We start from the raw sequence: 22,586 nt of genomic DNA, 5'->3' as shown, positions 1-22,586 counted from the left end.
ATTTATGTAAGCCAATGTAAAATGAGACACTCAAACCCTGTGCCGCAACACGAGTTTTTTTCTGCACCCTTTCCTGTTCTTCCTCTCTTTGTTCGTCACTCATGTTTCGCCTGTTTGCTACCGCTCTCAATCGCTCTCTTTGACGTCGAACTTTGCTTCTTCGTCGCCTGTTTTCTCGATCTCTTTCTATCTCCCTTTCTTTGCCTTATATGTTTGTAGACTTATTCATAAATTGAGTTTGTGTTTTGTCGTACACGTCGTCTTCAAAATTATTATTATTTCTTCTCAAACGCAGTTGGCGATGCAATTTCCTGCCAAACAAAACGCGGCCGGCAGCGCAGTTGGCCATGCATTTTCCCGCTGAAAAAAAAACCTGATTTGCAGCACAAGGTTTGAGTGTCTCATTTCATGTTGGCTTACATGGAGTAGCGTACGTACATATGATGTACGGTCGGTCGGACGGAAGTGACGTCATAACCAAACCAAAATTTCTCGCACTGATGGGTTTACCAAAATCTCTTAGCTATGAGGCTCCGCCGTGCGCGCCTATGGCGTGCGCGCGAGCTCGGCTATTAATAATAATAATAATAATAATCTTATAAGAAACGATTTGGAAATACATGAGGCAAGAAATATAAGTGATAGAAACCAATGTTTCGGTGCATCTTGCGCCATTATCAAGGTTACCTAATTAATGATAAATCAAAGGCTCCTGTGAGCCAACTCGTGAATGCAGATGACACATAGTAATTGCAATTTAGACGGCTACGGAAACTTCCTCAAAAGCTAAAAGAAATTATATCTTTGCCCGATTATGTAACGAAAAATGACCATTCTTGTACTATTAAAATTATTGTCAAATTATTCTGTACAGATTGAATAAGCCGATTATTCTGATGCGCCGATTAAAAAATATCACGTGTTTTTTTTATTCAAAGTTTATAGGAGCACGCCATGTGCAGCTACGTCATGCAAATTCGTGTGATAGTCCGCGGCTACTGGATTTCGCGATCGGGCTAGTGGATTCTAACCATCACTTGCCCGATGGGCAAGTGAAGTTTTTTTGGGAATTAAAATTACAAAATTACTGTAGGGCAAGCCGATCTCACAAAGGGAAATATGTTCAACAAAGTATCGCATTACGATTCATGCCCGACATAAATGCGTGAAATTTTTCCTTTGGAGTTCAGTCCACGCAATCCTCAAGTAAAAATAATGAACTATGACAAGCTCTTGCTAAATAAGAATTATTTATCGACCGCGTCCTCTTGCTTTCCCATAAATTACCAGTTGTAAATTTCGAAAATGAAACATTTTTTCCCTTTGAAACCTCTATGAAAGCTGACAAGATCTTAAAAGTGTTCATTTCACCAGACATTTGCATAATTTTGTTTACGACGTCAATGATGCGTGACATGGCACGTTCCGCTTTCGCGTGAAAACTGACAAATAAAATTATTTTTTAATTAAATTATTTTTAAATTAAATTATTTTTAATTCTTGAAAGAAACCGCACTTCGTAGAAAAAAACGAAAAAATCCTATAACTTTGCTCAGATTCAACGAAAAATCCCCATTCTTACACTAAAATGATTGTCAAATTATTCTCTACAGAATGAATGAGAGAATTCTGACGCGTCGTGAAACAAATTTTCACGTTTTTTTTTTTTTTCACTAATTGAGTTTACGACCCCGGACTTTCTGAAAAACTGAAAAAACTTGAAACTTTGCAAAGATTGAACGAAAAATCGCCATTCTTGCACTAAATGATCGTCAAATTATTCTCTACATATTGAATAAGAATTTCCTGATGCGCCATGAACAACAAATGTTCGCGTGTTTTTTTCCACTAATTGAATTTAAAACTCATTCACTGCGCACGCCCGAAAGTTAACGACAAAACCGACTGATCGACTGATCGACTGATCGACCAAGTCGAGAGTCAGCTATCGCTATAACTCGTTCATTGCGCATGCGCGCATTCACGAGTTAAAAAGGCAGTTTGTGAATAGGCTAAGTTGAAAGCGAATTTTCATAGAAAAGTGCCAAGCTTATTACATGAATACTTTAGCATGGGGAGAATTGGACTGTACACTCAGTATTGGTTTAAGATCTTGAATACACAGCATTTCATTAACAAGGCAGTCAAATTTGTTCGTGCATTTCTTGATTACATTGAAACGTCCTGAGAAATTGTTTCGAATATCAGTGTTATGTTCTTTAGAATAATGCTTGTAAATAGATGACACCTTTTGACGGTGTCCCTCAACGTGCTTGTGAAGGTGGCCCTTTGTGTTCCTGACATAACCTGCATCACACAGGTCACACTTGAATAAATAAACAACACATTGCTGGTTTACAATGCTAGGCTTAGGCTCATGCCGGGTTAGATCTTGTTTAAGGCTTGCTGTTGTTGCAATTGAAAAATCAAGTTGTAAAGAACTACCAGCTGCTGCTGAAAGGAAGTTATTAAAGCTAGTAAGGAAAGTAGAAGGACCCAAATTACATGTCGTCGCCCGCCATCTCACTTTCATTCTCCACTTGTTAACCACCCAGATAGAAATTTCCGCATGTAAACCAAAGTTGTTTCGCCTTCTAGGATCTTCCTATGACTATAGGTTTACGCTCGTATTTCTCCCCAAAGCTCAGTAATAAAGGAGCAACCTTCTTTCCACGAGGTTGAAGTTGATGGTAGCCTGTGTAGCAGTCGTTTTAGTTTCCTTTAAGCACAAAAGAATGCCCTTGGGCGTCTTTCGTGCTTAAAGAAAATGGAAACAAATGGTAGCAGGCTAAGTCAATGGCGGATACTGTATGTTGAATATGTTAATAAATGGTGTGCTTTTCACTGAGAAAACATAAAGCCAATGTGGAAACCAAAGCCAAAAGTGACACACCTTGCACACTAACCAAATTAACCTACCACGCAACAGAAGATGTAATTTAGGTGAAGGCAGCTACGCAAATCAACCATGCCTTGGAAGCAAACGTTGATTTTCCTTGCGACACCGATAATAACGAAACACCAGCGGTCACCACAAAAGATCTTGAGGATATTCAGGTTAATCAAAGTGCCACAGTTCATGGTATGGTTCTTTTTGGAGATCGAAGAGCAGAGCCTGTCCCTACAAAAACCCATCTAATTAAAAGGAAAGGATTTGTGGATGAATTTGGAAATATTCCAATCATAATTTGGAAGGAGCAGATCGAAAGGACAGAGGAGGGTTTTTATGAAATCCATAACATTCGTCTTTAACAGTTTAAAGGCATAAAATACTTATCCTCAGCAATAGAGACCGTCTTTAACAAATTAACTGAAATCTCCTGGACATCTCTGAACAACAAATCAAACACACAGCAGACGAACTCAAACAAATGAAGTAACCTGTGACAACATCCAAAGCGTAGACATAAAGGTGTTTTACAACTGTGTGACTTACTCCAAGAAGGCCCAATTTCAGAAAAATTTGCCAATACTCAGATGTATGGACTGCCAGTCACAATTTCTCATCAAGAATTCTACGAAAACTATGACAGCACATATTTCGGTCAAAGGTGACCAAAACCACATGGTATTAATTGTTCACTTCCACATTGGAAGGTATTATTGAAAAGTACAACAAAAGCTAACGATGAAGCGGATACCATAGAAGAAATAGATGAGCACAAGCTATGTGAAGTTATTTTGACAACAAAATGTATTAAATTGCGTGTCAATAGCACAAACACTGTACTCGGCATTTCTTTTGCCTGATTTCATTGTAGTAAACAGGAGTTTTTTACCATTGCATATTTAAGTATTCTTATCAGACATTGATATCCGACATTCATACGTTTATTTTAGCCTTGTTTATTGTTTCATTAGACTTGAAATCTTAAGTAATCTAAATTCTGTTTATGAAAGCCCTCGTTCTCTGGCTCTGGCCATAAATGCCTCCAAGAATGTCAACCAATCGGAGGACACTGTTCCCATGTGTTCCCGGTTGAGTTAATTTTCCTGACAAGTCAAACTGCTTTGACAGTATTTCTAAAACGTTTCTGTTACCATACTTAAATGTAACATTTCTAAACGTTGTTTCAACTAAGTAGAATAATACGTAGATGCAGTGGTTCACTAAAATTTATCATGGTAAATCATATTTTGCTTGTTGAAAATAAAAGATGAAAATTTACTTAAACTTGCTTATTTATTTTGTTTCTCATTCCGACCATGGTGTAACAAAATGCTTTGATAGCAAAAACACTAGCCCTTACAAACTGTCATTCCAATGACTTCACGGATTGTGAGCTAAAACAGATACATTCATCGTAGCCTGAATCAGTCTCCCCAAACACATTAATGATGTCTCAAATCAACTTCAATACAATTACCGTAGCTTTCACTTTCATCTGTCAGTCAGTTCAAATAAGCAATGTTTTCACAATGAAAAAAAACGTCCCTGCATTCTTATCAGTACAATTACAGTTTCATAATTTTTTTTTCATACATGCATCTATTGACATGTACATATCACCCCTGGGAAGGGGCACTCTATAAATAGAAAGGACTGGGGTGCTTGTCGTACCTTGGGTTTGGTACCTCTTTGGCTGTTCAGCCTCAAAATGTCCACAGCAGCAGCTTCTGATACCTTTAAGGGTATTGAGCCAAAAATATATGTGTGTTGTTTTAGAATTGTTACCTCCTAGGATTGAAAAAAAATTCAGGCCACGCCCACAAACCAGGAACTTGGTACCTCTTAGTATTTCTTTATAGAACCACTGCAAACCATAAATGGTCAACACTTGTAACAGCCATCTACCTGTAGCCCGACTTACAATCTTAGATGGTCTTGTTGGTTATAAAGACGAACTGTAGAAGTAGGAGTCACACAAGTAAATCTTCTGATTCAAGTTCTGTTTTGTTGGGTCTAGCCAAGAAGAGGTAGCATCTTGCTCTTGCTCAGGTTAAGACCAAACAAGTATCATGTGAACAGGAGCTAAAGTGGAAAAATATCTGAGCAGCAATACGCAATGGAGATCATGCAAGCACAGATGGAGGAAGAAAGGGCAGCAGTAAGCTTTAATCATCATGAAAAAGTTGAAGGACAAGGCATATGCAGCAATATGGAGGATTACAAGGAAGATTAACAGAGTTTGTACCTGAAAATGCTTATGTGGGTGGAACCATGAAGAGACTGATACTAAATCACACATTTTGCCCATCGTAGACCCAGCCATACCTTAATTTATCCCTATTTAACTTATTGTACCACAGTTTGGTCTTCTACTTATGTAACAAACTTAAATCGCATTTTTCTTCTTCAAAAACGAGCTGTGCGAGCTATGACAAATTCTAATCACCTTGCACCTTCTGCACCTTTATTTGCACAATTGAATATCCTAGATATTTTTAAAGTGAATTCCCCTTATATTGCAAAATTTATGTCTTCCTATCACCAACGTTTGCTGCCTTTGCCCTTTTTAAATTTATTTCCGACTGGTGGTCAAATTCATAATTATGATACTAGAACATCAGCTCATTTTCGACCTCACACCTGCCAAACTAATGTCAAGAAATTTACTATACTCTATAGAGGGCCAAAAATATGGAATGCTTTGCCATTATCAATTACGTCTTCTCCTGGTCCATCCACCTTCAAAAGAAAGCTTCTTGATTTCCTCAGTTAATTGCATGAAACGTCCGACTCTGTTATGGCTTTATAGTCTTACCACCGTATGTTAAAAAATCTAAATACAATGTCTTTACTGGTCTTAAAGTCCTAACATATCTCCGAGGAGACCACTCAGTATAAGCCCAGGGGTTTCTTGAGGTCTCCTCGCCACTTCTTACTTCTGCTTTTACTATTATTATTTACAAACTTTTGTACGATCCTAGTCTATTATTCATTGTAACTTTCTATGTTTGTATTTCGTGGTGAATAAATAAATGAAATAAAATAAAAAATAAATCTGTGCATGGATATTTATCTGTAAAACCACTACCAATCTTCTAAGAGCCCACCCAGATGTTGCTTGTGCTTGAGGCTGAGAGTCGTATGCAGGAACCATCTGAACCTCAAAAGACGCGTGTAGTCATGCATTATATCCAGAAATCGCCCCAGTCATCATTGGTGAACCCACCTAATTATTGTACCTAAGCTCCTACAAGGTTGGTGATGGCACACTCCCCTGAAGAGTTTGTGGTACTCAAGCAAGAAGTTGCAGAAAATATAGCAAGAAATAAATGGCAGGTCGCTTGTATGTGCAAGGTTCAGTACATGCACTCTGATGGAGACCCAAGAAATGTTTTTCTTGCCAGCAGAGCTGGCAAAAGAGGCAGGCAATGCAGTTTGGAATCAGGATATTAGGTGTCACATTCAGTCATGTGGTTCAGTTTTTGTTTTCTTGCCATACGAAGCAACAGCTTTTTGTTCATTCTCCACTAGAATTGTTTAAAAAAATCATTCCAAAATCATTCTAAACAAGATATGCCGCCGAAATCGAGGGCAAGAAAACACCTGTTGCCTCACATCCACAGTCCAGAAAAGGAAACCAGAAAATGTTCCCGAAATGAGGATGAACGGTCTGAGCATTGGCGAAGCGGTTCGAAGAGTTCCCGCCATAGTTCCCCACAGAGGAAACGTCGCTCTAAGTCAAAGAGCCGTTCGGATTCTCCAGACCACACACCATCTTAGGCAAAAAAACTCCTTGAGGCCCACGAGAAGAGCGAAAAGCAATCCTGCAGATTTCCGTCTGGCAAGGATTGTGGCATAAATTATCACATCAAAACAGAGTTGTCAAAATGGTGGACGATGTCAATAAGATGAATTTGGCTTTCGAGCGAGTTTTAGAGTACTTTAAACTTCAAAATTTAAAAGATTCTCAGCGAGAGGCACTGCAACACATAGTTAAAGGTCAAGATGTGTTCGTTATTCAACCAACGGGGTCTGGAAAATCATTCAGTCCAAACGGATTGTTTTCAACACAGTAAGACCTTTCTCAAATGCGAAGTCCATCGCACTTGCAATTTCTCCCCTGCATCTCTTATGCAAGACCAAGTGCGGTACCTTAAGTCAGCGGGAATCAACGCCAAGTTTACAGGGGACGAACAGGAGAGCGAAGAGGCCAAGCAAAGAGTGGAACGTGGGGAATGCCAAATAGTGTATGGCTCACCCAAAGCATTTTTATCTACCAAAAGATGGCGGCAATGCTCAGCAATGATGCCTACAAAAAGAGATTGTGTTTGGTTGCAGTTGATGAAGCTCACTGCATTTCTCTCTGGTAAGTGTATTCACCTTATCGCATTTCCCTTTGTATTTTGACTCTCGTCCTTTTGCATTGACTAAAGCTTATTTTTAAGATGTAAGCTTAAATACTCTTTCAGAGACGGCGGAAATAGAGCCTGATTAAAGTGAAGCTATTCTTTACATTAACATGTGGACAAATTCTGATTGTAAAACGTGGAATATCTAGATGAAACATACACTCTCACATGTAATCGATTTGCATTATATGATTAAATTTCAAAGTAGGATGAGATAAAGTAGCTGTGTTGTATTTCTTTAAAGATATTATTTTGAGACAAACATGTGGTATATCACAACCAGTTGCGGTGCTACAGATACTTCCTTTCTTAGACATATATATAATCATGTGTATTTAATTAGTCTTCAGTTCTCTTTCTGGCTTGTGTGTGTAGTATGTATTGTTAATAAAAATTACAGCTGAGAATAATTTTTTTTGTCTAGGATTATTCCCAAGTTCATGTGTCCTCTGATTTTAAGTGTTTGAGATTATGAATACCTAAGGAAAGGAGGCAAAGCAAATGGAGAATAAAACTAAGTTGAAATGGAACATAAATGCTATCCACAACTTTAACTTAAGCATTGGTGTACCTCAAAAATCTAAAAAAATATATTTTATTTCATTTGTCTTTAATTGACTTACTTATTCCCCCTGAAAATAGTGGGAAATGGCATTTCCTAAGCCCTTATAATAAAAAAGATTTCGGAGAGCATGCCCCTAGAGGCTTGTGTCTTCGGCGATTGTTTCACTACTCCTTCCTGTGCATATCTAACCAGAAAAACCACGCTACACCCCAGTTAACTTAATGTTATTGAATGTTTCCATTTCAGGGGTTATGCAGTGAAGAAAAGGGAAAAAGCTTTTTGAAAACGGTTTGGCAGGATCAATGAGATCTGCTCAATTGTCGGTAAAGTGCCTGTGATTGCACTGACTGCTACAGCGACCACTTCCACAAGACTCAAGATCATGCGGTCTCTTGAGATGAAAAGCCCAGCATTGATAATGGATAGCGCAAACAGAGATAACATAGGTAATGCTCTTCAAGTTATCACCCCTAATCCTGCTCAAACATTTAAGACATTAGTTAAAGAGCTAAGGAGCACAAAGGATTAACTGACAGGACAATTATATATTGCTGGACAATTAAAATCACCACCTTTTTATATTCTTTCTTCCTGTCAGAACTTGGTGATGACATGTACATTGACAATTCTGGTAACCCTAAGAAGAGGACTTTGGAAATGTTTCACAGTAGAATTGATGATCTCAATAGAGATCATATTTTGGAGTCAATGGGGGAACCAAATGGCTCAGTCCGTGTCTTGATAGCCACGATTGCCTATGGTGTGGGCATTGATTGCAAGAATGTCAAGACAGTTCTGCACTATCGCCCTTCTTACAACTTTGAAACATATCTGCAAGAAATTGGCAGGGCTGGTAGGTCAAACTATGAAATGTGCAAGTCTGTGGTTCTTTACTCGAGCCTTATGACGAAGCACTGTTCTGAGGAAATAAAAAGTTATGTGCAGGAATCATCTACATGCAGAAGGAAAATACTCCTTAAAAAACTTTGATGTGGACCTTGAAAAATTGCCTTCAGCTGAACCAGCCCATAATTGTTGTGACTTTTGCAAGAAAAACTGTAAATGTCAGGGGGACTGTTGTGATTTTGTTTTCTTTAAAGTGTATATGAAATAAAAAACAAGTTTGACTTATTTGTTTGTTTATATCCTCATTAATCGAAATATCCGGTTTTAAACTAACTAAAGCTCTTTTATGGGGTATTTTGCTCGCCTCAAAGTTCGAAATTGGCGCTTCGAAGTGTCTCCATCTTGCGCTCGGTCAAAGCGATCAGATTTCACCGGATATGACGTAGCCAGTGGTTCAGAAAGCACGAAAGCATATGCGATAGAACGAGTACATGTATTCAGAAAGCACGAAAGCACATTCGAAAGCACGAGTATTATGGCGGAGGAGAACGCAAAGAAAGGGGGAAAGAACTATTGCTCGGCCGGTGGCTCCGGTGGAATAAACTGCGATAACAAGACAGGGACACTGAACATCACAATGCATTACTTTCCGTCGGACGAGAAGTTACGTGCAAAGTGGACACGTTTTGTGCGCATTCATCAAAAAAATTTCGTCCCCAAGAAGTCCTCATGTTTGTGTTCGGCTCATTTCGATGAGAGCTGTTTTATAAACAGTGTAAAAAGGAAAGAAGATAGGCCTGCGCGACTCCCACTCGCGTGTTTTTAGCCATGTTCAGTTATTGTTTTGCTATAACGAGTATGTCTTTCAGGGAAAGCCCTCTCTTGTATGAGCGGTGCTCCCTGTAAATTTTCTTTTAGCGCCGTATTTTCTTCTTATTAAATACCATTTATGGTTTGGAGGATTTGCGTGATAGTCACTGAACAAAGCCATGTGCTTAATCGCATGTTTTTGATTTTGATCTCAAAGGTCATTTCTGGGGTTTTTTGTTTTATCTATTTGACCTCTTGTTGTTGCTGTTTTAGCGACTGTCGTTCTTATGCCGTTTTGTGGCAATTGGTTCAGGCTTCGTATGGCTCATTTCAGTGTGTCTTGCGGCAGTATAGCCTCTCTTTTTATCTTTGTAAGGATAGGATTTGAACCGTGTAATAATCATTATCATTATCAGCAGCTTTTGTATTGCCGGGCCCGGCTATTTGCTTTTGTGGCAAGATGTTGTGTTACTTATCACGGTTATTTGTCTCTTGATCCTTTCTTTAGCATTGTAGCTTCTTTAAAAGCTGTACAATGCGTTAATTTGAGGGCTAAAGGCCGCTTTAGTTCAGTACGGCTGTGTTTTATTATGGGTTTTTGTTATCGCTCCGCTCAGCTCCTCTCTGTAACTGTGAGGTTTGCGGTGTTTATGTTGCGGGAGCTTAGTATTTTCCTCCTGTGTTTTGATTACGCCTTAGACTGATTACTGAGGCAATTCTTCTGCGTTGCTCTGGCTAGGGGCTGCTACAAGTCCTTCAGCCGTTAGTAAATTCTGTGGCATTTTAGGCAATAGTCAGGCAAGACCGCGGTTTCGATCCTAATCTTGTGGATCTCTTCAGTTGCCGATTCCTGAGAAATGATAGAGATGAGTTCTCAGTATCATTTCAAATAAACGCGCTCTTTTCTTAGGATTTATATTCGTTGGAAGGATCGAAAATCCCTCGGGGAATTCGAAAATTCTCTCGGGGAAAGACTATCTTGATCCTCCTTGGTGTCTTCCCAGTCTTCCTCCTCATCACTACTGTGAGCAAGCGGGGGACCTCCGACTACTTCCATTTCATCGGATGACTCGGTGCTGTTGGATGTTTCTTGGCTCGAAACGGACTCAGCAGAGGATAGCGTACCATCACTTTCAGACATATTTTCAAAAGCTGTATAGTATTCACTTTATCGTGGTCTGAACTGAGCACGTAAAGATATTTTCGAGCGCGCAAAGATATTTTCGAGCACGCGATAGCAGAAAACAAAGCGTAAACAGGGCCGTGAAACCACTGGCTACGTCACCAGAGCTAAACTCGTTACCAGTCTCCGGAGACACCACTTTGGGCATTTTAGTCACTTTGAACAGCCAAAACACGGTTTTTTACCTCTTTAGCACTATTCTTTTTCGTGCGTTTCGGAATAAGGGTATAACCACCTACCAATTCATGAAAAAATTTTTTTTAGTTCATATGCACTTTAAGTCACAGTTCACAGATATCCAAGAGGGTCCAACTGATTGTATTTCTAGAGGAGTGAGCGATGCTCAGAGGAGTAATCTACGCCAAACGTTGAACTACCTAAAGAAAGCCTTGAGATGACAATATTTGCGCAGAGTAAGACTTGAAAACGAGCCAATGTTTACTCCTGCAAAGTTGTCTGGTGCATTTGGAGATCTGCATGTGGCAATTGTGAGAAAATTTTCACTGTCACTGACATTGGGCGATTCCAGAAAATATCCGTACCCACCGACGGACGCCTTTTTGGAATTCCGAAGGCGCGGGGGGTTCTTTGAACTGGAATTCTGGAGGCATGGGGGAGTTCTTTGAACTGGAATTCCAAGGGGAAGAGAGGTGTCAGATCTGGGATTTCCAGAAGGGACAGACAAGAGTGTTCCTTAAAAACGCTAATATTGTGGACTTTATTAGTTTGTAAATAAAGCACGAACTGACGACACTGCTGATGGCCGCGGAAGCAGACAAGACAAGCATCAATCGATCATGCATGTGCTAGTCCCTGACAAAGTGAGGGGTCTCAGCCTGCTCAGTCCTGCTAGCAATATACAAGAGCCATCCAAATAACGCCTGTTGATGAAGTCAACTGCAATGAGCCTTTTTGCAGCGGTGAATAAAGTTGAGAGTTGCCAATCCTCTCAGTACGATTTTGTTATGGAATTACCTTCCAGCAAAGAGTGGTCTTAAAGGAGAGAACTCCATCTCCGGGATACTGTACGCAAAAAAAATTTGCTCCATAAAGTGGATAAAGGAAAAAAACCATAGCAGAATTTTGTCAGGAAGTTTATCCATGACCTGGTACTGGTATCAATCGTACGAACGGTACGTGACCAAAGAAAAGAATGAATATTATAAGAGAGTCCTGGCATTGAACAGAAGGTGTGAAATTATTGCGGAAATTAGCGGTATCCGGTCCCTGCCCTGAACATAGTGATTTCCTCTTCTGAAACATGCTTTGTATCAGCCAGCTCGATCGAGTGTTCACAGTTATAGTCAAGACTAAATTATGAACGTCTGATGAAGATATGTAACAAAGGGAAAGGTGGTGAAAACTACCAAAATAAGGGCACAGGCCTAAAAATTAAAGCGGTGTCGGTGTTTTGTCAAGTTTTCTTGCAGTTGTGTGCTCACACGTTATGATTTTACAAATTGTTGGCAATACAATGGCGGGTTTTTCAAAACAATATCGCTCTTTTGACGCACACTTAGGGTGGATTAATTTACATATAATACTGAAATTAGTCACCTTTTTTTCCTGAGCAACCTCGCATGGAGCGGCAGTTCTTTTAAACTGTGAATCTTTGTAACATGGAGGGAAAAAGTTTTGATGTCAATGTTGTTGTTGATGAAAAAAATTACCTGTCAACTTATTGCAAAAGAGGAAGTTGGAAATCTCACACTCACCGAGGTGAAGGGGACTCTTTTGGAAGACCTTTCCAAGTTAATTCCAGTAGATTATCGGTTTTTGAAGCCAGTCAGTGAAAATTTTAAGACCCCACTTGCTGGCAAGCAGGAGAAGCTGGTTACACTGCAAAAAATGTCTCGTCGAAAGCAACAGATAATTTTCCCTTCATCTGCAGACTATTGACGATAAGCCCAGCGGAGCTGATGATGGAAGTAGTTGCAGCAACGAGCAGGTCCCAATCAGAAAAGAAACAGTTCATCCAGATCGAGAGTTCGACGAGCCCGTACCAAGAAAGATGCCAAAGCAGACAACCATTGAATCTGCTTTCAAGATCTGCAAGGACCATCCTCTAGATCCACTAGATGCGGCTAGAGGAAGAGTTCATCTGTATTCTTCGCACGACATTGGAAGGGCTAGTGATGGTCGCAAAGAATACTACACATTTTGGAACACTAAAGTGCAAGAATTGTGCTCTGTCCAGAACTTCAATGGTTACAAAAAACAAGAGCTACATGGTGTTATAGACACGGCATGGCAAACGAGATCACACGAAATTTTAACAGCTAAAGTTGAAGCAGATCTTAAAAACTTGTTGACAAACAACCCAGAATCGCACACTAAAACCGTCACTAAAAACATAAAGTGTGTACAGGAAGCCAAGCGTGTGGCAAGGGAATTGAATCTACTAATTTGTCAATTAAAGCACCAATCGAAAAAGAAACGGGTGGCATGGCTGTAGCATGAGCCTTGGAATGCTGTGCGCTTAGCAAATTTAAAGATCAACATGTCAGCTTGTGTCAGCATGGGTCCATTGGAAGGAAATCCTGTACCTCAAATCATATGGGGGCTTGGACCATAATTATTGACTCACTACTAGATGAGCGGGAATAGGTAGACCATTATAAATGGATATATTGAAAGCCTTTGATAAGGTCACCCATACTCGCTTACTGTATAAGCTCTGCTTGTTTGGTTTCAGGGATGCTCTCATCCAGTGGTTTCATTTGTCTGATGGATAGCCACCAGCAGCTAACTGTGGTTGGTGCTGCTGTAATCCCTCAGGGGTCTATCCTGGGTTCATGTTTCTGCTTTGTCTAAATGACCATAATGAGCATTGTACCATGGTTGCTAATGATTCAGAAATTTACAAGAAAATGAAGCCCCAAGGCAATGCCACACTCTTATATCTCCTCACTCATTGTACCTCCAGGAGTGTCATACCATAACAACTTTTTAACAAACAACATTAGCAATCTCAAGGACAGGTGCATTAATCTCTGTACGAAGCTTTTCGAGACTGTGATGTCCAATACTGATCATAAACTCCATCACCTGCTGCCATCTAAGCATGTTCCTTGATATAACCTCAGGAGACAGCCCCTTTTCAATCGCCCAGCCTTGTTCACTTATTGTTTTATGAACACTTTTATCCCTTTTATGTTGTATAAATATTGTTTGCTTTTAGTGAATATTGATAACTTGTTATTAATGTAAGTCTAGACAACAACCTGTCGACAATGTGCGGGACCTGGCGGCCTTATCTCAACCTATCAGGTTATTCAGTAGTTTATGAATTGTGCACGAGGGTCGAGAGCCTATGACCTAACATTCTTAGTATGCAGCATGATAGTCACAGGATTACGTTTAGCCAATCATATGGACACAAGTTTCAGGACCTGTATATGATAAGGCTTAGTCAACCAGATATACCCATTCAATGTAAACTGTAGCACAAGCAGCATCTGGCTACAGCAACTTATATTTAGCTATAGCAGTCAGTAACTAGGTCTTAGTGGTAAAATTTTGTGTTAACAGCCAAAACACTTCTGTTTCAAGATTTGGATCATGCATCCAAACGAGTAGTGGTGTAAAACACCACTTGAGGAACACCACTTGGGCATGGCTTCAAAGTTTAGTAATGATTATGAGAGCTCCCCAAGGAATGAAGTTAATGATGCGCCTCTGGACAAGGAAGAGGACATAATGGCCTCACTAGTAGAGGAGTTAAAGGCCATCAAAATAGAAGAACAGGCCCTTTAGCAGCAGCAGAGTGAAGAGAGATTGTGTGCCAGAATTGCAGAAAAATGTCAGGTTATCGAAGAACTACAGCAGAGCAAAGTTCAGCATGAAAACCCCACAGCCGGGTCCTTCACCACAAAAGATCTATCAAAGCTTGAACTCAATGATGCAGTTGGGCACCAAACACCCCTGGATGACCTACTAAAGACCATTGACCCTGTGCAAGATCAGCAAATGGATAGTGCCACATGATTGGCACGACCTACTTTCAATTGGGCCCTGCAAGGTGATCAGAGCACCCAAGCATGGCAAACTAACTCCAGCTTGGCAAACTATCCCCCAACCATGGAAAGCACCTCAAAGCAATACGAAAATGTTCCTGAAACCAGGAAGTATGCCAAGGGTGAGAAACCTTTACTGATTATAAACTTTGTACATAACATTGCACCTCAAGACGAGGAAGAAACTCTCGGCAGTCAAGGGAATGGGAATGCTAAACTAGTCGTGACTTATGCGCCCAAAAAGCCTACAAATTAGATAATATTTCTTTGCAACAATGGGTACTAGCAAGTACTCGTATTTTTTATACCTTGTTATCACAGGGAAAATTAGTTTGTCACCTAGATATCCAGAATTATCTTGGCTATACAGTTAAGATTATGGAGTTATCAACAAAGTAAGAGTGGCGTTCCATATTATTATACGACAATGAGTTTCGTAAATTGCAGGCTATTTATAGTTTTCCATGGAGTTTCGACTCGCCCCACCTTCACACAGTAATGCTGCAGCCCATATTCAAGGCTAACGTTGCTAACAAATCCTGGCCATCTAATCCACCTTTGGCACAGACCGCTTTTGCATCCTTCACATCAGAGGGCAGGGTTATTTGTTATAATTTTAATGGACAGAAGGGCTGCACCCTACCTATCTGCAATTTCACGCACATGTGCAACCGAAAAGTAGCTGGGAAGGCATGAAGGTTGGCACACCTGGGATACTCCCACAAATTGGATGGGCCCCAAAACACTCAAACCAACTCTTGACTCCCGGTGGATAAAAATCCCCTCAATCGTGACTTTTGGATATCGGAACTTAAAGATGACGGAGGTTATGCTTTTCTTTGCAATGGCATATGTGACAGTATTGCTATTGCGTGACACTGTCACAGCCTCGTGCGTGTCTATGTCTTCCTCTCGCCTTTCGTTTGGTTACCACGGCTAGCTACCCATTTCAACTTGTTACATGGCTGTTAATGGTCTATTTATACTCAGTCCTTTAAATTTCAAATTGATGATGTCATCAAATTACTCAATTTTAATTATTACATGGCCAAGATTGACCTTAGGCACGCATATCACTCAATTCCGATCCACCTTTCGGGGCAAAAAGCTCACCAGAAATTTTTCACTAGATTAAGCAATCCGTGCGTTGCTAAAAGGCCACGTGAAGATTCACAGACATTGTTGTTTACCTTCCTTGGCGTTCAGCTTGACACCACCGCTTGCACTATCACTTTACTGGCTGACAAATCGGCCGAGCTGCTAGACTAATTAGCGAGTTTCAACACAAACAGCAGGCAACCAAAAAGCAACTGCAGTGTTTAGCAGGCAAACTAAATTGGGCCTGTCGCATCGTTTATGGCGGACTTACGTTTCTTGACACCATGAACGCGCTCAGCCCTTACGGTAAAGTTCAGGCTTGTCCAATCTTTTTGGGATGACATCATATGGTGGGTCAATTTCCTTTGAGTCTTTAATGACACACAATTGTTTCTTGACGGCTTACTACCATAGATTTGTTCACAGACGCATGCCCTACCGCAGGAGGTTATTTCAGGGGGCACTAGTTTTACCACCATTTTGCGCTGGACAGCTTGAGATGGCGGAATCTGCACATTAACCACGAGGAATCATTGGCGATTGTGTTAGCGGCTAAACGGTGGTGCAAGTTATGGTCGAACCAACACATGGTTATTTACAGAAATAATCAAGTGGCTGTGCAAATGATCAACAAAGGCACAACTGCTAAGGCTATTATAATGCAAGAATTATGTGCATTGTTCTGGCTGTCGGCTTTTTACAACTTTCACATTACCACGGTTTACTTACAAGGCGCCAAAAATTCGCTAATTCTATATTGTGCATGCACGAACCAAAGGGATTGTTGAGCTTTTACTCCTTTCTCTGCGATAACTTTGCACCAACCTTCACAAACGCAGTTCCGTTAGCTTGGCATGTGTCCCTTCACAGATGCCTCTTCATCTCTGGCAGATCCTTGAGACCCGATCCTGGCAGCACAACTTCACCACAAGATTCAGCAATACAGGCCACAGAACGCAGAACCCCTCCCTTTAAGTATATGCATTATGTAACGGTTAGTTTAGGTTGCAATAAAGGCTGCCAGATCCCAAACTTGAGTCTATATTAGTGTCGGAGATTGTGTGACTAATACAAACATTACAAGATAATTATTCCGAGCGAGACCTTTTAAAACATGCCATAATAGGATATTTAGATTGTAGGTGAATCACAGTCTGAAATCAAAGATGGACACATTCGAAGTATTTTCATATTGATTGACAGCTTGATCGAGTAACTTAGAAACAGGAGACCGTTGTTGACAGATCGTTCGTTTAACATTGTATTGTATGACATAGTTTAGTTGCCCAGAGAGAGTGAAGGAGTACTGTACCTGAGAACTGTGATTTTAAATCATCTAAAATCAAGTTTATTCTGTGATATAGTGAAGTTTGGCCCTAGGGCATTTGCAACATTAGGTCCTTAAGGCATTGTCTTGACTATTTAATATTTAGTATTACCATTCCTACTATATATTGTAATCTACTTATTTATACACTGTGCATCTGTTCTGTAACATCATGTTATTTTATCATTGCTTGACTGCTCAATCTGTTTCATGCATCAAAATAGAATGTGGCTTGATCACCTGTATGGTTGCCGAAATGTAGCAAAATTCGAAAAAGTATATTTTCATTCAATAAAATACATTTTCATTCGATGAAAAAATTCATTCCAAAATACTTCATTCGATAAAATCACGAGGTAACGTTAGGCCTGGTCGCTTAGCTCAAAGCCTTCGCGCCATTTGTCAAGCGTTGGTGAGGTTGGTTTGTTGGCGTTGGTTGTTTTCGGTTTTTACACACGAAAAATGGACATAAACCCGCTCCATAATTCGCTCTGAAGTAAGACAAGCCCTTGAAGAGTATTTGCAGTCGAGTAGTAGTAGTAGTCCTTCTGCCAATGCGAGGGAAACACCAAGGATGGAAGGTAATTTAAGACTGGAATCTCATGTTTATATAATTCAATTTTCAACTTCATTACAACAAGCTTACCCAGAGTACGTAACAGGATCTAATTCATGTTTTTATCATTCGCAGCTGCCACAGAAAACAATAGGCGACTAAACTCGCAGGTTGACCAGGTGGTAAACCGTGCAAGGGATATTCTGCGAAGCAACAGCTCCACATTCACGAGGAATGTTTCCACATCATTCCGAAGTGCTGCGACGTCACATGTTGCATATCCCAAAAGACCTCGATTGGCGGGGGCTTCGCGTTATACGAATGTTATTTCAAAAGAGGTATGCAAAACAGTTGTCCTGCTGGATAGTGTCGTTTCTATGAAAGAATACCCATTAACCAATGACACCATCATATGCTATGCTGAAGTTGATTTTCTTTCAACCGACGACAAACAACTGGTCCATAGTAAAATTGTGGCTGTGGTAAAGACCCAGCTGCTGGAAATAGGTCCAAATGACATTGAATTTGTCAAAGTATTACATAAGAGAGTGACCACAACCCTTATGGCCGACGGCTTCAAGTGGGACTGGAGGAAAATCAAAAATCTCTGTGGACAAGGCAAATTATGTGTCCGCCTTGTTAATAAATATCCAGAGGAGGATGCAGGAGATGAATGTGGAAGAGAGAGTGGAAGCCTGTTGGTAGGGAGTGGAAGCACGTCGGAAGAGGTGGGAAGCATAACAGCGCTGTCGGCAGAGAGGGGAAGCATGTCAGCGCTGTCAGCAGAGAGAGGAAGCATGTCGGCGCTGTCAGCAGAGAGAGGAAGCATGTCGGCGCTGTCAGCAGAGAGAGGAAGCATGTCGGCGCTGTCGGCAGAGAGGGGAAGCATGTTGGCACTGTCAGCAGAGAGAGGAAGCATGTCAGTGCTGTCGGCAGAGAGGGGAAGCAGGTCAGCGCTGTTAGCAGAGAGAGGAAGCATGTCGGCGCTGTCAGCAGAGAGAGGAAGCATGTTGGCGCTGTCGGCAGAGAGGGGAAGCATGTCGGCACTGTCAGCAGAGAGAGGAAGCATGTCAGTGCTGTCGGCAGAGAGGGGAAGCAGGTCAGCGCTGTTAGCAGAGAGAGGAAGCATGTCGGCGCTGTCAGCAGAGAGAGGAAGCATGTTGGCGCTGTCGGCAGAGAGGGGAAGCATGTCGGCACTGTCAGCAGAGAGAGGAAGCATGTCAGTGCTGTCGGCAGAGAGGCCAAGCAGGTCAGCGCCTTCAGCAGAGAGAGGAAGCATGTCGGCGCTGTCAGCAGAGAGAGGAAGCATTGCGGTGCTCGCGGCAGAGAGGGGAAGCATGCCAATAATGGGAGGAGCAAGTGATGATGAGGTATTCACTTGTAATTTGAGCTGTAAGTAATGTGTGGTAGAAATAATTTTATGTTTTCTTGGCTTGCTTCTCTTAACATGAAAAGCTCCCATCTTTGGTACGATCCAGTTACTACTAGGGTAGTTACCCTTTTCATCTAGCATGGGAAAAATCTGAATAACCAATAATTTATCTTACTAAGTTCCAGCACATAGATTGCCGGTAGATAGATATACAGGTAAATATAATAGCAAAGGGCTATTAAGTGAAGTCAGTGAAGTGCTGATGTTTAGGGTCAAAAAGTGAGTTACTTTCTAGTTAGAACTGCTGATTAAATGTCTTCTTTTTATTGGTTTGTCTTTTGATAACATGCATATGTACATTTCAAATACTATGAACAGAGTTTAGGCATTTTGTGAATTTTTTAGAGCTGAGTTCTCTTCTTTCTTCTTTATACAGCATATACCTACCATGTCTGAACATTCTTCCCAGGCACAAAAGAACATTTGAGCCAAGTTTCAACTATCAGCTGATAAAGTTGTTCAAGCTAAATTTGCTTTTTGTTAATCAGAATAATTGTCTGCAATATTTGTACAAGTTACTGCAGGGTGACTTTAGATGTCTTCCTCAAATGTTTCCACAACATGAGGAAGCTTTCCTAAGGGAAGTGATCAAGGATTCCTTGGATCTTCAAGAAGCTATTGATGCGGTACTGAACAGTGGAAATGAAATAGGTTAACAAACTAAAATTTGCACATGAACATTGTTGCCTGAAAAGTTATGTGTAGTACTGTATTCGATGATGTAAGCTCTTTCCAGAGAAGAAGGCACACCTTTTTGTCACATGAACCTACTATAATGCCCTAGCTAGCTCTCATGAGTCTGCTATAGCTCAGTGGTAGAGCATCTGGACTATAAACTGGGAGGTCATAGGATAAACTCCTGTTGGAAGAAACCGCTTTTTTATTATGCCTGTCACTGACTAAAAATTGATAATTCAAACTGTGTGGATATTTTTATAAGATGGGTAAGTTTTGTGATAAGATACCTAAAATATCAGCTGTTTCAAGAAACGAGCCGGGATAAACAGTTTGTTTAAGATGAAAAGATTAAATTTCCAGGATATTGCGGGGGACAAGGTATTGTTTTGTGCCAGTGGCCTTCAGTATCGCTTGAAAGGTAAATTTGCAGCATGGGTGATGTAGCAGAAGACCTTCTTATGTATAATCATTAATAATATTAATAATACAGCATATTGATAAATGGCTGCCTTGTGCCTCGATGTTTTGAGACAACTAGAATGACTACAACTCAAGAAGGGATTGAAGAACAAATGAGTCATAATTTGTAGCTTTAGGGCCGTATTCATATTCAAGGAGAAATTATAGGCATTTCAATTTTGGCGAAAACATGAAAACGAGACTTGGTAGGCTAGGTTGTCATTTCTCCGCATACAAATGTCTTAAAATAGAATGAACCATAACTCTGAAATCATTAAACCAAAAACACCCAAACTTATAAATATTTTGCAGTGCTTAATAAACTGATATCATAAACGTCTTTGGAAACATAGACCATCAAAACATTGCAGGTCGGCAATTTATGAATGTTGCATATATATTTTGTTTCTTTCAGCAGTCACTCTTGCAGAAATCCTACAAAGGCTGGAAGCCAAGATACTTACAGGTCCAGAAGTTAAGCTCACCATTGACCCAGGTGACCTTATAGCAGATACAATTGCGTACTACAAGGATCCCAAACATTTTGATGTTTCACAGCGTATTAGAGTGCAGTATAAGAACCAGCCAGCTATTGATGTTGGTGGAGTCCGTCGGCAGTTTTTCAACGATCCCACAAAAGCCATAACATCTGCTAGTTTCAGATTATTGGAAGGAAGTGATACTACCTGTAACAGCACCTCGGTACATTCAGGCCTTATGGAGGTTCTTGGGCGATTAATAGGAAATGGTATTCTACAATCTTCTGTCGGTTTTCCTTACTTTGCTCCGCCAGTCTACCGGTACATTGCAACTGGTGATGTCCACAAAAGCCTGTGTTATGCTACAGTTGATGATGTTAGAGATGAAGTGGCAAAGGAATACATGGAGAAGGTACGTTTGAGTGACAGATAACACTACCAAACAGTTTCCAAAATAAAGATACAGTGAAGGCGAAGAACCGAGGATGAATTTAGCCCCGCCACTTGTCCAAAATCCCCTTTCAAAAATGACATTTACGTGTTCTTCGATTCATTCTGGGTGCTTCATAGCTTTTCAACCGAATGGCATTTCCCCCAACCCCCTACATTGCCCTCCGCCATCCCAAGTTGACCGTCACGAATGTTACTTTGAGGGCAGATGGGGCAGGGGCACTACATGTACTTTTTTGGGTGGTGTACAGTAGTTTGAAATGGGTTCTGATGGGAATTTATGTAACTCAATATTTCTTATCGTATAGCTGGCTGGTGCTATGTCACTTGAACTACAAGATCTAAAACAGGACTCAGGCTTTATTTCCTTGTGTGATGAATGTGGCATCATGACATTGGTTTCAGTAAGTGTGGACTGGTAATAGTATAACTACCGTACCATTCACAGTTGTTGTTTCATTCTTGGTTAAAGGAAAATGAGAATAAAGGAAGTAGACACATTTCTTGCCCAGTTGGACCAGTTGCGTATTGGTTTGATGAGTTCCAAAGTACTCCCTGCTATAGAGAAGGATCCATTACTTTTTGAGTCTCTTTTTGTTTACAATGCTGAAGCACTAGATGCTGATGCTATCAAAGGTCTGATGAAACCAAAAAGTCCCCTCTCTGATGAGCATCGCAAGATATGGGACTATCTTTTCCAATTCCTAGATGAGTGCAGCGAGACAGGAACATGTACACTGGATGCTGTTTTATTTTTCTTGGATGAGAAAATGAGAGAGAGAAAATGAGATGAGAAAATGTCCTACTCTGACTTAGAAAATTATGGTGAGGGTGATCCAGAAAACGGTGAAAATGAGTTTTGTGAACTAAAAGTTTGTTATCCCTATTTATTGCCCTGTGTTGCAAATTCAAGTGCTAGTTCTAAAATTCTTGTTCCGAACCCCAACCTATTACTGAAATCTGACTTTTAATCAAAGATTGCCCGTTTTAAAAGGGCCATTTAATGAGCTACGTGAGATTAGAACAAAGTGGATTTTGAAAAGTACTTCTGGTATTTCATTGAGTTCACATCAGGTCTATAACAAGGGTTTTCGCACAAATTTGCAACGTACTTAACTACGATATCCATTTTGTTACAGTACAAGTAGAAGACCACAAAAATTGTGTTGTCTTGCAGATCTGAAGTCTTTCATGCGTTTTCTGACAGGATGCGAGTCAATTCCTGCGGCAGGAATAGAAGGCGGAAATATCACTATGTCATTCAGTGTGGATGGAACAATTTTTTCATCCACTTGTTTGCATCAGCTTGAGCTGCCCGGAAGAGTTAACTCATACTCAGAGTTTGAGATGGCATTAAAAGCAGTCATTGATTATACATTGGATGGAAA

At 40.5% G+C, this 22,586-nt stretch overlaps 3 protein-coding genes and 1 pseudogene across 6 annotated transcripts in view; 3 read left to right on the top strand and 1 right to left on the bottom strand.

Annotated features, from left to right (window-relative positions):
• The window catches only part of LOC146457785 (uncharacterized), a 53,098-nt gene that overhangs the window by 19,391 nt on the left and 11,121 nt on the right, over window positions 1-22,586 (bottom strand). The window lies entirely within an intron of this gene.
• On the top strand, window positions 7,007-12,487 carry LOC146457790 (bifunctional 3'-5' exonuclease/ATP-dependent helicase WRN-like; annotated as a pseudogene). The gene is made up of 3 exons (XR_014858387.1): window positions 7,007-7,256; window positions 8,111-8,963; window positions 10,985-12,487. The product of XR_014858387.1 is annotated as a bifunctional 3'-5' exonuclease/ATP-dependent helicase WRN-like (transcript).
• LOC146457789 (uncharacterized) lies at window positions 17,479-18,663 on the top strand. Its single transcript, XM_085091545.1, has 3 exons — window positions 17,479-17,725; window positions 17,836-18,615; window positions 18,650-18,663. The coding sequence occupies exons 1-3, from the start codon at window positions 17,719-17,721 to the stop codon at window positions 18,661-18,663; spliced, it is 801 nt and encodes a 266-aa protein (XP_084947671.1). The 5' UTR covers window positions 17,479-17,718.
• On the top strand, window positions 18,736-22,585 carry LOC146457788 (uncharacterized). Of its 2 annotated transcripts, none has more exons than XM_085091497.1 (4): window positions 18,736-19,070; window positions 19,657-19,783; window positions 20,688-21,160; window positions 21,507-22,585. In XM_085091497.1, the coding sequence occupies exons 1-4, from the start codon at window positions 18,738-18,740 to the stop codon at window positions 21,618-21,620; spliced, it is 1,047 nt and encodes a 348-aa protein (XP_084947623.1). In that variant the 5' UTR covers window positions 18,736-18,737; the 3' UTR covers window positions 21,621-22,585. The 2 variants fall into 2 exon arrangements, with proteins under 2 accessions (XP_084947623.1, XP_084947622.1); XM_085091496.1 differs by having other exon boundaries at window positions 20,685-21,160; window positions 21,507-22,576.

This window comes from Pavona decussata, unplaced genomic scaffold (assembly GCF_977016875.1).
Source record: "Pavona decussata unplaced genomic scaffold, jaPavDecu1.1 SCAFFOLD_237, whole genome shotgun sequence".
NCBI lineage: Eukaryota > Metazoa > Cnidaria > Anthozoa > Scleractinia > Agariciidae > Pavona > Pavona decussata.
The sequence above is the reverse complement of the archived record's forward strand: the minus strand, read 5'-3'. Positions and strand labels throughout refer to the sequence as shown.

Excerpts from the sequence above, each read along its gene's own strand:
- LOC146457788 (XM_085091496.1), top strand. The coding sequence starts at position 18,738 with ATGTCGGCACTGTCAGCAGAGAGAGGAAGCATGTCAGTGCTGTCGGCA. Across the intron at positions 19,071-19,656 it reads GAGGAGCAAGTGATGATGAG|GGTGACTTTAGATGTCTTCC; the intron begins GTATTCACTTGT and ends AAGTTACTGCAG. Across the intron at positions 21,161-21,506 it reads CAAAGGAATACATGGAGAAG|CTGGCTGGTGCTATGTCACT; the intron begins GTACGTTTGAGT and ends CTTATCGTATAG.